The sequence below is a fragment of the Eutrema salsugineum genome, unplaced genomic scaffold (genome assembly GCF_000478725.1).
Source record: "Eutrema salsugineum unplaced genomic scaffold, Eutsalg1_0 scaffold_22, whole genome shotgun sequence".
NCBI classification, from domain to species: Eukaryota; Viridiplantae; Streptophyta; class Magnoliopsida; order Brassicales; family Brassicaceae; genus Eutrema; species Eutrema salsugineum.
The window spans coordinates 1,589,020-1,603,604 of record NW_006256812.1 but is presented as its reverse complement, the minus strand read 5'-3'; the positions used below and the strand labels follow the sequence as shown (position 1 = coordinate 1,603,604).

Genomic DNA, 14,585 nt, shown 5'->3' with positions numbered 1-14,585 from the left:
CGAACAAAAAGGCCACAAAGTTGGAATCACTTTCTGTTTAGTGCAATATTTCCATGAACAAGTTTCCACAAGATTCACCTTTCTGTGGTTTCTCAGACAACAATACGAAACAAAACAAAAGAGATAATGTCTGAATCAACATCACATCTGAGTCTGTTTATGAACTAACAAATCCCATTCACAGGTTTGTTTATTTCTCACAAAATCCCAACTCATTTAAGAGTTATTAAGAAACGGAAAAACAAGAATTCGAAAACATTGGTCTTGAAGAATCAGCGGCTTTTATTACTCTTCAGCAGCAACAACACTGATCTCACCTCTCTCAAGCAAGTCATAGAAAGCTCTAGTTTTCCTCTGTTCGTTCCAATGGTGCATCTTCCAAAGACCACCAGCAGCTAAACCGAGTGCCATGCCGATAATTAACTCCTTCACAACGCTAGGGCCTTTCAATGTGGCATGTGCAACCTTGTGTCCTGCCATCTCTTCTTTCTTTCTTTTCTCAACCTGCCAAAATTATACATCACAACCCCGACGATCGAACATGAATCAGTCTTTACAATCTTTACACTCAATGAAAACTAGACAATGTAATGCACAACCAATTCAGCGGCTCTCTTCTTTACCAAAAAAGCACACTTTAGATCAATGGGCTATGGATTTTCCTTCTTCAGGCAATCGGTGACTAGTTAACAGATTAATCAAAGACTTTGATTCAATATTAATGACATAATGAAGCAATCCATATCTACATCGTTTTAACCAGTACAAAAATCAGTCTAATATCTCTCCCCGGACGAAAATGATTTGAAAAAAAATTCATGAATATCATAGCTAAAAAAAACCCATCAGGTTAACCAAAAATAACAAGGAAATCTGGATCCCTTAGATCGCCACAATAGGGAGAGGAACCAATTCGAATCATCTAAATTAGAAGTCTAATCAGTACCTATCTAGAAGAAGAATCGGCATAAACCCAGAAATGCTGAAAAGCAATAGACAGAGATCAAGAGAGATGGATTTGGGGATTTACCAAGTCGGAGTGCGGAGGAAGACGAATGAAGCGGATTCTTCAGGTGCGAAAGCTACCGATTGCCCCACTTATTCTAATCTAATGGAATTATACTACTCTCCCTTCTAACTTATTGGGCTCGCGTCTCGCCCGGCCCATTTTTTTTTAACATAAGGTTTTTTCTTTTCTCCCTTTTCCCCCTAGCTAACCAGAAACTAATAATCAAAAACATTCTAAATTTGATATTCCAAAGATGATACTGCATTAAATTGGTGGGAAAAAGACAACAACCTCAGGATGTATAATAATTAGCATTGAATTCTAGATACACTTTCCGGGCCCAATAGACATTCAACGGGCCACCAAATAAATGGAGCCCACTTTTGTAATGTCTTAGTCGAACGTGTTCGCTCACCAACTTATGTTCCACATTTTACTTAAAGTGGTCTTCGTCGTACCCAAACTCTAACCGGTCACTCTACTCTTTTTCAAAATGTCGCCGTCGTTTTGCTCCGGCCGTTTCTCCGTCGCTCTCTTCCTCGTAATCTCCGCCGTTCCTATGGCTTACCTCTTTTTCCTAGAGCAAGCCGTTCCTCCGACGCACGTCTTCTCTTACCACAGCTCCGGCTTCTTGCGCGAGTGCGCTAAGTGGGACGATGTTGGTCGGAGATTCCTCGTCTCCTTCATGGACGGAGGCGGAATCGGCGAGGTTGTTCCCAGAGATTCCGACGGAGACAGCGACGTTCTTGAGGAAGTCACATTGGTCAAAGACGTTGACCTTGCCGGAAACGCTTCCCTCGGAATCGCTATCGACCGCGACAGGAACCGTCTCCTCGTCGCTGTCGCCGATTTGCTTGGAAATCGGTATAGCGCTCTAGCGGCCTATGAAATGTCCACGTGGCGTCGTATCTTCCTCGCTGAGCTTAGCGGCCATAGTAAGCTCTCCTAATTTATCTGCCTTTGTCGTTTCTTCTCCGTCGACTGTTTTTGACCGTCCGATTACGTCAACAATAGAACCAAATATTTGAATCTACGGTAGAATCTTGCTCAATGTTTGACGTCTCGTGAAGACAATTCGACTGGGTTTCAGGTTACATGATAAATTAATAAACACACACACAAAAGCTCTTGCAATCTGTGAAAACAGTTGAAAATTAGACTCAAACATCTATCCAGTTTCTGTTTTATCAAGCAAACAAACAGCACATAACGAAGGGTTATTTGTCTTTTTTGTCGAATTTTATTTGGATGAATGTAGGTAAAGAGAAATCTTTTGCAGACGATGTAGCAGTTGATGCACAAGGCAACGCTTATGTAACCGATGCAAAAGGCAGTAAAATCTGGAAAGTTGATGTGAATGGAAAGCTTGTGTCCACCATTGAAAGCCCTCTCTTCACTCCACCTGGATGGTACAATAACTTGGTCGCTCTTAACGGCATTGTTTATCACCCTGATGGGTTCCTTATCGCCATCCACACTTTCTCCGGTTTCTTATACAAAATCGACCTCACCAATGGGGATAATAAGGTCACCGTAATTGAAGTTACTGGTGGCACATTGAGGTTTGGTGATGGGCTTGAGTTGTTGTCTCCGACCAAGATTGTTGTTGCAGGTAGTCTTTAACATCTTCCTTAAAAGCTCTGATTTTTATACAACTATTATTGCATCTGGATTGTTAAGTTTTTAGCAAATTATATGTGAGTGTTTTTAGGTAATCCTTCTGCGAAGTTGGTCAAGAGCTCGGACGGGTGGCGGACGGCTTCTGTGATAGGTTGGTCCAGAAGCGGTATGGTTCATCGGTTAGTCTCGTCGGCTACTGTGAAGGAAGGAAAAGTCTATCTAAACCACATTGTTGGGTTTGGGTCTAAGAAGAGACACATACTTGTAGAAGCTGTGTTTTAGACTTCTTTTTAGTGTAATCTCTTCTTAATTTGTGCTTATGGTCGGTCTCATTTATAATTCTATCATGTAAAGCTCGTCTTTATCAAATTTCTTCTTAATCTATTAGATAAAACATTGATTAGAAGATCTTAACATCTTTCTCATTACAAATATCAACTTGAAACTTCCGTGTAAGAATTGGGCCACAACAAAAAAAAAAAACGCATTACCACAAGTGGCTTTTAAAACCAATTGTTGTTACTTACACTTTAGTGTCACCTTCATTGTCATAATGGACAGGAGAAGCCGTAGAAACAGGAGGATCAGTAGAAATTCCACGTGGATTTGTTCTTCTACCTTGTTCGAAAAGCAGAATCATTCCAAACCACAAAGACCCTTTAACGATCCTAACCATACCAATCGTCACAACCATATAATATAACCACCAATTCACAAAATCAATCGTTCCCACATCCAAACTAACGTTAACATTACCATCGATTGGTAACAATAACAGTAACAATGCTCTTTTAGCCTCTGCCACACCAACCAAAGCCTCTACCTCATCTCGAAGCTTCCACCACCACAACGTCCCACAGCTCACGGCCAAAGCCACTCTCTCCACCACCGTCTCTTCTATCCGGTGGTGACCGGCGTCTCCTCCGATCAACGTGCTATCGACCACCGGTCTCACGATCACCCTACACCACAGAAGCATTACCTCGTGAAGACCAAAGAAAAACACGAGCCTGCTCAAGAAATTACGTTCGCTTCCGATGATTAAACCGTTGGAAGCCGTTCCTTGCAGGCCTAAACCGACGGAGATTTGAACCAGGAAAAGTGCGAGCCATGCGACGGTGACATGTGGATAAAAGGGAATCGTACGGTTGGGATCCGTAGCTGTGATCTTGGTGGTTAGACCAAGAACTAGAGTGTAAACGCTTGTTGACGAAACGACGGCGTATAAGATGGCCGGATTCGTATAACGAAAGATAGAGAAGAAGAAGAATGATTCTTTTTCCGGCGGAGATTTGATCAAGGAGAAGAGGAAGGAAGCTGAAGAGAGACGGCTAAGGAGAAGGAAAGAGAGGGGAAGCAGGAGGCTGAGAAGAGTTGTTGTCACTAGTCGAAAAGGCTTAACCACTAGCTGCTCCGCCTCTCTCCGCCACTTTCCTCCTCCGGCGATACTCATTTTCAACATCTAAAGCGGAAAGAAGGTTGGGAAGTTAAGAAACATAAATTCAGTTTTCGTGTTATTTATATATATATATGTTTATTTTTTTTGGAAATTGAATGTTTATGTTTGAAGGAAAGATCAAGGAGTGGGTGCCATGTCTATAGTTTCAAGTTAGGTTTGATGAAAAAGAATCATTCATATAAACAAATTTAAAATACGTCTATATTATATGATACATACGCATACTAAGATTACTTGATTATTTTAAACGGATAGAAGAGTGATGAGAAATCATTGCCTTTGTTCTTTCCAATTAACAAGTTTGCCTACACGAATTGTCAACTACACGAAAAAAGAAAAATTATGGAGAAAGATAATTTTAAAAATCGGAAAGTCATGATCATTAGAGACGGAAACACAGCTAAGAAACGACGACGTACTCCGAGTCCACGACGCTCGCTTCCAATAATAGAGAGCATATGTATATATATCCCGTATATATATTATATATTTATTGTTAAAGGGTAACGATATTGAAGATAGCCGTTGGAGAAGAATTCTATAAATGAACGGCTGTGATGTGAAGGTTTGGTAAAAGACAATGGACGGGCAAGATCTCGTCTCGTCACAAAAGAAAAATGAAGTCTCCGATCAGACAACTCTGAAGCAAAGTAAAAAACTAAAGCATTGTCTTTCTGTATCTATAAAATCAGGAAGCTAAGATCTTCTCCTTTCTATAGGAAAAAATAAAATCAATCAATATCTAAACCGGTGCGGTCTGTTGTTGCTCCTGAACCGGTGCGGTCTGTTGTTGCTCCTGAACCGGTGCGGTCTGTTGTTGCTCCTGCACCGGTGCGGTCTGTTGTTGCTCCTGCACCGGTACGGTCTGTTGTTGCTCCTGAACCGCCTTGTAGCATTTGAGGCTGCACAGAGGGAGCTTAGTCTTTGAATCACGATACTTGTAAGGATTGGTGCACGATGGACCCGCGCAATTTTCTCGCGGAGGAGGATAACTGCACATAACCCCAAAACAAAAACAATATTACTTGACAGTGTAATGATAAGGTTTTGAACTCATGAATTCCTTTATGATTTACTGAAAACACAAAACAGAATCAAAGAACAAAAGAAGCCGTATTCTAGAGCATTCCTTAATCTTCCACATCCAAAAACATTTGGAGCATTCCCTATATCTACTGCTCACCAACAAGCTATGTGTAGTTGTTCACATTAATCAGATCCAATCAGCTATGAGATTCAGGGACTTGGACTCATGTATTGGTCTGATTTGAGTCAATCCAAAATAGAGATTATGAGAAAGAAAAGAGAGTACACCATACCCGGATGGTACGGGATCGAACAGGCTAGGCACTTTGTCAATGGGAAATGAGACAGTGGTTCCGTTAGGACCCATTATTGTTCGGATGTAGCTCGTCGAGGCCCTTTCCTCGTGTGCAGCTTTCTCCTGTGATCAATTCAACACATATGACAACCCAAATTTTCAGCATCTCAGTTCTACTTAGAAATAACCCAATTAACGATTAAGTGGTCTATCGTGTTCATTTCCCAATACCTGAGCCAATTCATCAAGTCGTTTTTTAATTTTGTCTTCACGCTTCTTCCTGCTGGAATCTTGACCTAGGATTTTCCTAATGGCCTCCGCCTGTAAAAACAAAACCAAGACCATCCCTAACATGGATTTGCCAGTATTTCAATACTCATAGCACAATGGAGAGAGAAAAACACCAACCTCAGACTCCCTTGCAGCCTTCTCAATCTGAACTTTTCGCCTTTGGGCAGCTTCTGCCTTCTTCAGTTGCTGTTCCATTTCTGAAAGATTCTCCTTTTTCCCTAATTTTCAGCAGAATTTATCACTATACACTTCTGAATCTATACTGCAAAAAGATATATTTGTGAAAGAAGCAAAGGAGAAAAGACAAAAACCCTTACTTCTCGATGTTGTTGGAGGTAATCCATCTGGAAATTCAATTGCGCTTGATCTGCCAGATGCAGAAGCAAGGGCTCGTTGGCGACTAGTCAAAGTAGATTCCCTCTTAGTCTCATTAGCAATCTCTTTTTCATCAGGCAGAGATTCAGATTCCTCCGCATAATCCATGTCTTCGGACGCCTTTTCAATTGCAGATTTCTTCATACCAGAATTTTCCCCAATGGTAATCCCAGATGGCTTCAATTGCCTCCTCCCCGACTCAGTCTCTTCATTAGACGCAGAGGCATTCCTATACTTGAGTTTTTCCAAATATCGGATCTCATCATCGTTGTCGTCATCGCTATCAAAAACCCGCTTCTTTGGGGCTCGTTTGCTCTTGCGAACCGATCCACTTGATTCCCCTTGTTTTCTCCTCCCAGTCATAGATTCGTCTTTCTCAGCATTCCAAGTAACTCCCTCGAGATCAGCCTTCTTATCTAGATGGGAGTTACAATCATCTGAGCTTTCCTGCCATTCAATAAAAATTTAATGGAAACAAATCTATAAGTTTACCGTATATAAACTGTCAAAAAAAGGCCCAGCACAGAAACTAAGACACAATCTAATCCTTTTCAGAGTAACAATGTGATGATTTGCATAAAACAAGACATTTTCCAACTATTGTCCATAAACAGCAACGCATTTACTAGTTTGAGCCCAAGCCGAGGATAGTTTAACCTACTCCGGTCCCCGAAACCGAGGAGATTATGGGCCGTACAGCCCGAAAAGATCATAGCAATTACTGAAGAGTATAATCAATGCAAGAGGATGATAAAGTACTAATTAAATCTCAATGAATGCAAGACAATCCAACAACTTGAGCTTTATCAATATATCAAACTAGGATAATTTACCTCCAAATCGTTGTTAGACCGAGTAGTATCATTCACCGGTTTCGAAGACTTTCGAGATGAACCATTAGCATGAACCAGCCGAGTCACACCACCGATCTTAAGCTTCATTTTCTTAGTTTCACCCTCTACTAGCTCACCCAAATCAGTTCCCTTTCCATTGATAATGCCATTACTTCCATCTTGGCGGCTTGTATTTTTCCAGCTGGCAGGTGCAAGTACACCTTCAGTCGAACGTTTATTTCTGTTGATGATCTCTCTCCGCCGAGAATCATTGTTTCCTCTTTCGGATTCTGCGATAGATTCAGACCTTGATATACAATGGCTAAGACTAAACTCCTTCCTTCTAGGGTTAGTATCAAATGCCGGTATATCATCACTTGAGATCTTGCTGAAACTATCTGAAAGATTCAATCCCTCAGGGCGAGGACGACGACAAGTCTGGCTACGTTTCTTCCTCACCATATTCTTCATACCATCATAATGAACACCACCAGTATCTTCCATTGTAGGGTATATACAGGCATATACACTTTCCTCGCTCTTAACAGATTACTTAACTTGAAGATTAACTGGTGAACTGCGGAAACTGAGAAGAAGCAGAAATATGTAATGTGTTACTGACGCAGCAGAATAACAAGGAGAGACACGAGCAGCGTACGATTGAGCAAAGAATAGGATCAAAAAAGGAATCTCATTCAGCGTCCTATGAGAATTGAAATTCAACGAGTGTATCATCAGAATCCCAGATCAAATCAAAACAAGTGATCAATTGAAGATACAGACGAGAAAATAAACTTTCCTAAACGCGGGTAAGATCTCTAGCGAATCCAACACTTTCGACGAATTGAAACCAACACCAAAACGAACGATCGAATCAAGGTCAAACGAATGGCCCCATCAAGTATAAACACGGAAAATAAACAAACTCCAAAAGCGCAGGCTCTAAACAATATGATCGTCACAACAAACAATCAAAATCAAAATCAAAATCAAAATCAAAATCAAATCAAGAGATAGAGAGAGACCGCGGAGAATACCTAGACTGCTCAGCAAAGGTGGAGGCGACAGATTGGGAGGATAGAGATGATGATAAAAGGAAAACCCATAAGTAGAGATCGAGAATTGAATCCTTGAAGAATTAGGGTTAGGGAAAGAGTCGGGGATAAGAATTAAGACAGCGGAAGAAGAAGAGTAGTAAAGAGGTGAGAGACTAATTATCTCCTCGTTCACCATTTTTTTGCTATTTCAACACCAACCCACACACACACATACAAAAAAAGGAAAAAAAAGAAAAAAATCCAAAGATCCCTTTTTTATCGGTTATACGGGATTTCGCTGCTCCTTCCCACTCGACAGCTAGACTCGGTGAGCCGACTCAGAACGTGACTCGGGTTGAGTATATTTGTTTCCTTTTCTTTCTCTAGGGACGGTCTCTCATCTCTCTCGTTTGTTTCCTTATTTTTCTCTTCTTCTGCGTTGATTTTGTTTGTAGACCTGCCGGTGCGCATGTTAAGAAAGATGCATATCAGTGTGTATGTTAGCACATGCCGCTTTCTGTCATGTCTTTCAAGGACAAGCATTTTCTTCGCACGTGACCGTAAAAGAAGAAAAAACAATTACGAATAATAAGATGATGTTATCACGGGATGAAATCAGAAGAACATCTTATTTTCACTGTCAAAATTATGTTGTTGTAGGACGTGAAGAAAAATGTTAAAAATTTAGATTATTGATTTAAGGAACTAAAAAAACTTGTATGATTTTTTTAAAAAAATATTTTCGGATAATCATGTCATCGTTTTATATTTATAAATTGATAATTTGATACCAAGAAGATAATTCCACAACAATCATATTTTTTTTCATTTTACACTTATATCACTATCGATATGTAAATATGTACGTAATTAGTATATCGTTTAGGGTTACTATATCAACTAGATACGCTATATTGTTAATAACAATGTTTATATCCACTTGATATGGTAACCCTAAACATTAATATATTAATTACGTACATTCTTTTGGGTTATATGATAATTTTTGTTTTTTATCTATGATTTATGGCCGCTTAATTGGTAATTTCAATTTATTAACTAAAATTTGTTTACACTAATAATACTGGTAAAAATTATATACACACATTGGCAAAAAGATTAAATATGATCAATTTTTTTTAAAAAAAAAAGATGAAGCATTAGGTGAAGAATTGAGAAACTTTGGATATATTTTGTATCGAACGATCCATGGCTTAAACGTCATATATATTTGGTAAGACTCCATTTTTTAACTTTATTGAAACTTTTTTTTGTAATTTTGGAAATTTACAATAGGTATGGGACTAACTATATACGATGATTAGTTTTAAGAAGTCAGATTTTGGAAAGCTAAATTACATGAGAAGCTCATTTTTGGTCAATTATCTCTCAAAAACCCTTAAGTTTAACCAGCTTATTTGAGTTCTATTTGTATGAGAATATTTATAACAGAATATTTCTTCAAAATGATGAAATTTGCGTGTGCATAATCATATGTTGCAAGAAAAAGAAAAAAATAATAACACAGTAAATCAGTAATTGGGTGACACTGCGAAATTGGGTAGTGTAACTATATGTGGGTCTAATATCAAATAAGTGTTTAAGATAGGCCCATTACTGACCCAAAATATATATAGACTTGAACAAGTCGGCAAACCCGTGGAAATCGAGATTGTCTCCTTCCTCCCGATTTACATACTACCGGAAAAGGAAAAAAGAAAAATTTAAAACACGAAACCCTAAATTCGTCAGAATACTTTGCAACAGTTGAGAACTTAGCTCAAAAGCAGAGCTGAGAGAAGAAAATCATAGTCAATAATGTCTAATCGGAAGTCCGGATTTCAAGGGTTTGGCATAAATCGGCAAACTACATACAGTTTCGAGCGATCTCAAGCACCGCAACGTCTCTACGTCCCTCCGTCGTCTCGCGGGGGAGACAATTCCGAAGATGCCGATCTAGATAACATTGATTATTTAGAAAACGAAGAGGCTGAAGAAGACGTCGAGATTGGCGGCTCTGCAGCAGCGGCTAACGATCTCGAGGATGATGAGATCGATCCACTAGACGCCTTTATGGAGGGAATTCACGAGGAAGTGAAGGCTGCTCCACCTCCTAAGCCGAAGGAGAAACTACAGAGGTACAAGGACGATGAAGATGACGATCCCGTCGAGAGTTTCCTCAAGGCGAAGAAGGATTTGGGCCTGACACTAGCCGCAGACGCGCTCAACGCAGGTTATAACTCCGACGAGGAGGTGTATGCTGCAGCCAAGGCGGTAGATGCGGGGATGCTGGAGTATGACTCCGATGATAATCCGATTGTCGTGGATAAAAGGAAGATCGAGCCAATTCAAGCTCTTGATCATAGCTCTATCGATTACGAACCGATTAACAAGGACTTCTACGAGGAGGCGGAATCGATATCAGGTAAGTTTCTGTTCGTTAGTGTTACTTGCTTTAAAATTAAGGGTGCTGCATTGTTTATTTGCTAGATTGAGTCAACTGATCAATTTCTTAATCCAGGAATGAGTGAACAAGAGACTTCGGATTATCGTCAGAGTTTGGGAATTCGTGTGTCGGGTTTTGATGTTCCTCGGCCAGTCAAGACCTTTGAAGATTGTGGATTTTCCTCACAAATCATGAGTGCCATCAAAAAACAAGCATATGAAAAACCTACAACCATCCAGTGTCAGGCTTTACCGATTGTGTTATCTGGTCGAGATATTATAGGTATAGCCAAAACTGGTTCAGGAAAGACGGCAGCATTTGTTCTTCCCATGATTGTGCATATTATGGATCAGCCAGAACTTCAGAAAGAAGAAGGTCCTATTGGTGTTATATGTGCCCCAACCAGAGAACTGGCTCATCAAATATTCTTGGAAGCGAAGAAATTTTCAAAAGCATATGGCCTACGAGTCTCCGCTGTGTATGGTGGAATGTCTAAACATGAACAGTTTAAGGAGCTCAAGACAGGATGCGAGATAGTTGTTGCTACTCCTGGAAGGTTGATCGACTTGCTTAAGATGAAGGCTTTGACTATGATGAGAGCGACGTATTTGGTTCTTGATGAGGCTGACCGGATGTTTGACCTCGGTTTTGAGCCGCAAGTGAGGTCTATCGTTGGCCAGATTCGTCCAGATCGCCAAACTTTACTCTTTTCAGCCACTATGCCTTGGAAAGTTGAAAAGTTAGCTAGGGAAATCCTCTCAGATCCTATTAGAGTCACCGTTGGTGAAGTTGGGATGGCCAATGAGGATATTACGCAAGTTGTCAATGTAATACCGTCAGATACTGAAAAACTTCCTTGGCTACTTGAGAAGCTACCTGGAATGATTGATGAGGGTGACGTATTAGTTTTTGCTTCTAAAAAAGCCACTGTTGATGAGATCGAAGCCCAGCTTACTCTAAATGGTTTTAAAGTTGCTGCCCTTCACGGTGATAAAGACCAGACATCACGAATGGAAACACTGCAGAAGTTCAAATCTGGAATCTACCATGTGCTGATTGCCACAGATGTTGCTGCCCGAGGTCTTGACATCAAATCGATTAAGACAGTGGTTAACTACGACATTGCAAAAGACATGGACATGCATGTACATCGTATTGGTAGAACAGGGCGTGCAGGTGACAAAGACGGGGTTGCCTACACACTTGTTACGCAGAGAGAGGCTAGATTTGCTGGTGAATTGATAAACAGTCTGGTTGCTGCTGGGCAGAATGTGCCTCCAGAACTCATGGATCTCGCCATGAAGGTAATGACAGATCCTCTTCATTGATATCGTTCTTTTTAAATATGCAATAATTTTACTCTAGGATCTTCTATGATTGTTCATCTTCTAGCTCCTAGTTTCATTTTTTGCATAGAAAAAAAGATGCTTATTGAGTGAAATTTACCTTTGCAAATCTATAGGATGGACGATTCAAGTCCAAGCGTGACGGAAGAAAAGGAGGTAAGCTATTTTAGCTCTATTCAGTAATATATGCTATTGCCAAAAACTGCGAACAGAAACCTTTGATTATATTTGAATACGAAAGGGAAAAAGCTGTGGTCAATGTTATCTTTGCATATGCATTGTTGGCAAGTGAGGGAATCCATCGAAAAACTTGTGCATATCTCTAAATCTCTTGTGTTACATAGGTGGGAAGAAAGGTCGAGGACGAGGAGGAGGTGGAGGTGGAAGTAGAGGAGTACGAGGAGTTGATTTTGGTCTTGGTATTGGATTTAACTCAGAGTCAAGTGGGACACCGGCTCAAGCTGCACCAAGAAGAAGTGGTGCTGCAGCAAGTAGAAGCGGGGCGATCAATTCCGTGAGAACCGGAGTAATGGCCCAATTCAAGAACAGCTTTGTGGCTGCTACGCCATCGAACCCACAAAGCCAAGCTTATCCGAACAAGAGACCATCCCTAATGGGATTTGTCTCGGGTGGGACCATTGGTGGGGAGATGGGTAGAAGTCAGAGTCAAACTCCCCCAGTAGCAACTACTCATAACGCTTCAGTACATAACTCATGTCAAAAGAACCCACAAAGGTTTGATTCCGTTTAGTTATGGTTTTGATTTGGTATTCTACAGTTGTAAATTAGTGTTGTGACTGATTTAATTTGATCTTACTGTTGCAGTTCTGAAGATCGGCCAAGAGAGAGGAAAAGGAGATCTGGTTGGGATAATTGAGTGCGTAATGGTTGCAAGTGTTTTTACAATCTTGTTGTATCATTTGTCTTGAAAATATTATTTATCCTTCTTGTCTCAACTCCCGAATATCTAAATGTCACATTTGTTGTTTGTTTACTATCTACGAGAAATGATGCGAAAGGATAGATTAGAAAATTATGCAACAACAGCAAAGTGCAAACGAGGTGATGAAAAGCGTTCAAATTACAGAGCAATACAACAAAAATCACTTGAGGTTTTCACACAAAGCTTTCACATGTCCTGAAGCAAAGTAACGGACATGATCTCAATTGGCGATTTTGGTTGATACTGTTCATCTGTCTCAACCTCCTGGATCTCGTGAACGACGTCTTGTCCCTTGGCAACTCGACCAAAGACTGTCAATTTTTCGTTGAGATCTGTGATCTGAGCAGATACAATGAAAAACTCAAATCCTCCTTGCTCGTTTTTAGCTTTAGGAGTAGCCACCACAAAGTCGTCTTGTTTTAAACTGATCAAGACAGAGTGAGAGAGTTCCCATGATTAATGAAGCCAGAAACAAAAGTAAAAATCTTATCTTGTGCCATATTAGCTAACGAATTAGACAGTACAAACCTGGTATCAAGATTCTTCCTTTCGAGTGCCCAATCTTTGACGGCGTCGAACTCACCAGAGTCACCAGCTTGAATCACAGAATGCTTTACAACTCGACGGAATAAGAAACCTTTGAAATACCCATCTTGACTGCCCACACCAATGTGAAAAAAACAGTTCACACAAGAATTATGTAAGGAAAGCAAATGTGACCTGAAAATGTTTAGCTTACCATAATCTCATGAACTGGTCAACAACATTGGGAGCAGTATCCTTGAACAGCTCAATTCTCACTGAACCTTTGGCCGTATCTAAGGTCTAGAGATCAACAGAGAAAAAAGATAAATTGAAAGAAACACTAAAACATATATTTATTGTGTGATCAAATAAAACTCACAGCAAACCGTGGGACATTGGTATTCTTCATTCCGGGGAAGGCTGCATCCTGCACAGAACAAATCATTTAACACAAGGGCATAACTATCGCGACCAAAATGAGCTAAACCAGTAAGAGCCCTATAGAGAGAATACCTCAAGAACTGATCTACCATTGTGCGTGGGGATCTCAGATCTGAAAGCCACAATAAATCCTCAGTATTGTTCACATTAAGAAATTATTAATAACAATGATCTTCCTAAACATGTTGAGCTATGCATATGGGGATGATAGGATCAAAAGTAGTCTCAATTACAAGTTGAGAGAAAGTGAGGAACCTCTGGGTCCAACGTCTGTAAGCGGAGAAGAGGACGAGGATAACCAATAGCAGAGCCAAGCTGTAAATGACGATGTTGGTTATGCTTATACGAGTCGGTCCTTTCTTTTTCTTGCTTTGCTGCAGTAAAGCTTGAGGTTTGATCTTCGCCATTAGTTGCACACCAAAACTTCAGATCCAAAAAAATCCTTGAAGACTAAGGAGACGAAGACGAATTCACACAATCAATAGGAGGAATATTCAAGAGCAGTTAGCTTCTGCAGAAAAACAATATCTATGGGATCGATAAATCTCCTTCCCTGATCTAGACAGGACGAGCAAAATTCCGATTTCACTAAAATCGAATTATTCGATGATAGTCTCAGATCAATCCGAAATTTTTCAAGAGAACAGGCTAGAAATCTCGGGGGAGAAAACAAAAGAAATCGAAATCTGGAAACTGAACTATTTAGGCTTACCTTGTCTTAAGTTTAATGTTGTTTCCGCAAAGTGAGTGGTTTCTTTTTGCTCTTTAACTCTAGATTTAACGATAACCTCTATCTCTTGGAGAGGCACTTGGATTTTAAATTGACTCGTATATCTGTTAACATTAACAAATCATATAATTATTTGTGTAAATATTTACTGATATCTCGGCTTCTCGTGTCATAATTAAAAAAAAAATATATATATATACTGTCTTAAA

The 14,585-nt window shown here is 40.0% G+C and overlaps 6 protein-coding genes across 7 annotated transcripts; 2 read left to right on the top strand and 4 right to left on the bottom strand.

Moving 5' to 3' along the window:
- Positions 1–20: 20 nt before the first annotated feature.
- LOC18015555 (probable cytochrome c oxidase subunit 5C-1) lies at positions 21–504 on the bottom strand. The gene has a single exon (XM_024154925.1). The coding sequence runs from the start codon at positions 478–480 to the stop codon at positions 286–288; it is 195 nt and encodes a 64-aa protein (XP_024010693.1). The 5' UTR covers positions 481–504; the 3' UTR covers positions 21–285.
- A 977-nt stretch (positions 505–1,481) lies between these two features.
- LOC18015554 lies at positions 1,482–3,043 on the top strand. The gene is made up of 3 exons (XM_006397867.2): positions 1,482–1,944; positions 2,268–2,621; positions 2,721–3,043. Exons 1-3 carry the CDS (start codon positions 1,503–1,505, stop codon positions 2,909–2,911), a joined length of 987 nt encoding a protein of 328 aa, XP_006397930.1. The 5' UTR covers positions 1,482–1,502; the 3' UTR covers positions 2,912–3,043.
- Positions 3,044–3,100: 57 nt separating this feature from the next.
- On the bottom strand, positions 3,101–4,205 carry LOC18015553. The gene has a single exon (XM_006397866.2). The coding sequence runs from the start codon at positions 4,089–4,091 to the stop codon at positions 3,153–3,155; it is 939 nt and encodes a 312-aa protein (XP_006397929.2). The 5' UTR covers positions 4,092–4,205; the 3' UTR covers positions 3,101–3,152.
- Positions 4,206–4,624: 419 nt separating this feature from the next.
- LOC18015551 (stress response protein nst1) lies at positions 4,625–8,383 on the bottom strand. 2 transcript variants are annotated; one of them, XM_024155062.1, is made up of 7 exons: positions 7,946–8,383; positions 6,909–7,611; positions 6,018–6,522; positions 5,818–5,918; positions 5,641–5,730; positions 5,408–5,532; positions 4,625–5,080 (listed from the first exon to the last, which is right to left on the bottom strand). In XM_024155062.1, the coding sequence occupies exons 2-7, from the start codon at positions 7,410–7,412 to the stop codon at positions 4,831–4,833; spliced, it is 1,575 nt and encodes a 524-aa protein (XP_024010830.1). In that variant the 5' UTR covers positions 7,413–7,611; positions 7,946–8,383; the 3' UTR covers positions 4,625–4,830. The 2 variants fall into 2 exon arrangements, with proteins under 2 accessions (XP_024010830.1, XP_006397928.1); XM_006397865.2 differs by having other exon boundaries at positions 6,909–7,494; positions 7,946–8,382.
- Positions 8,384–9,660: 1,277 nt separating this feature from the next.
- LOC18015552 (DEAD-box ATP-dependent RNA helicase 24) lies at positions 9,661–12,725 on the top strand. Its single transcript, XM_006397862.2, has 5 exons — positions 9,661–10,370; positions 10,467–11,695; positions 11,854–11,893; positions 12,082–12,472; positions 12,563–12,725. Exons 1-5 carry the CDS (start codon positions 9,764–9,766, stop codon positions 12,612–12,614), a joined length of 2,319 nt encoding a protein of 772 aa, XP_006397925.1. The 5' UTR covers positions 9,661–9,763; the 3' UTR covers positions 12,615–12,725.
- A 22-nt stretch (positions 12,726–12,747) lies between these two features.
- On the bottom strand, positions 12,748–14,491 carry LOC18015550 (peptidyl-prolyl cis-trans isomerase CYP21-3, mitochondrial). The gene is made up of 7 exons (XM_006397863.2): positions 14,359–14,491; positions 13,902–14,096; positions 13,719–13,758; positions 13,585–13,632; positions 13,420–13,505; positions 13,209–13,337; positions 12,748–13,104 (listed from the first exon to the last, which is right to left on the bottom strand). Exons 2-7 carry the CDS (start codon positions 14,051–14,053, stop codon positions 12,867–12,869), a joined length of 693 nt encoding a protein of 230 aa, XP_006397926.1. The 5' UTR covers positions 14,054–14,096; positions 14,359–14,491; the 3' UTR covers positions 12,748–12,866.
- Positions 14,492–14,585: the final 94 nt, after the last annotated feature.

Bases quoted from the DNA above. Each gene is read 5' to 3' on its own strand.
- LOC18015555 (XM_024154925.1), bottom strand. From the start codon at position 480: ATGGCAGGACACAAGGTTGCACATGCCACATTGAAAGGCCCTAGCGTT.
- LOC18015554 (XM_006397867.2), top strand. From the start codon at position 1,503: ATGTCGCCGTCGTTTTGCTCCGGCCGTTTCTCCGTCGCTCTCTTCCTC. The intron at 1,945-2,267 runs GTAAGCTCTCCT...GGATGAATGTAG, and splicing joins CGCTGAGCTTAGCGGCCATA to GTAAAGAGAAATCTTTTGCA. The intron at 2,622-2,720 runs GTAGTCTTTAAC...GAGTGTTTTTAG, and splicing joins GACCAAGATTGTTGTTGCAG to GTAATCCTTCTGCGAAGTTG.
- LOC18015553 (XM_006397866.2), bottom strand. From the start codon at position 4,091: ATGTTGAAAATGAGTATCGCCGGAGGAGGAAAGTGGCGGAGAGAGGCG.
- LOC18015551 (XM_024155062.1), bottom strand. From the start codon at position 7,412: ATGGAAGATACTGGTGGTGTTCATTATGATGGTATGAAGAATATGGTG. The intron at 5,919-6,017 runs GTAAGGGTTTTT...GCTGAAAATTAG, and splicing joins ACCTCCAACAACATCGAGAA to GGAAAAAGGAGAATCTTTCA. The intron at 5,533-5,640 runs GTATTGGGAAAT...AATTGATCACAG, and splicing joins GACTTGATGAATTGGCTCAG to GAGAAAGCTGCACACGAGGA.
- LOC18015552 (XM_006397862.2), top strand. From the start codon at position 9,764: ATGTCTAATCGGAAGTCCGGATTTCAAGGGTTTGGCATAAATCGGCAA. The intron at 11,894-12,081 runs GTAAGCTATTTT...TGTGTTACATAG, and splicing joins GCGTGACGGAAGAAAAGGAG to GTGGGAAGAAAGGTCGAGGA. The intron at 12,473-12,562 runs GTTTGATTCCGT...TTACTGTTGCAG, and splicing joins TGTCAAAAGAACCCACAAAG to TTCTGAAGATCGGCCAAGAG.
- LOC18015550 (XM_006397863.2), bottom strand. From the start codon at position 14,053: ATGGCGAAGATCAAACCTCAAGCTTTACTGCAGCAAAGCAAGAAAAAG. The intron at 13,506-13,584 runs GTGAGTTTTATT...GTTGATCTCTAG, and splicing joins CCAATGTCCCACGGTTTGCT to ACCTTAGATACGGCCAAAGG. The intron at 13,105-13,208 runs GTTTGTACTGTC...TGTCTTGATCAG, and splicing joins AGGAAGAATCTTGATACCAG to TTTAAAACAAGACGACTTTG.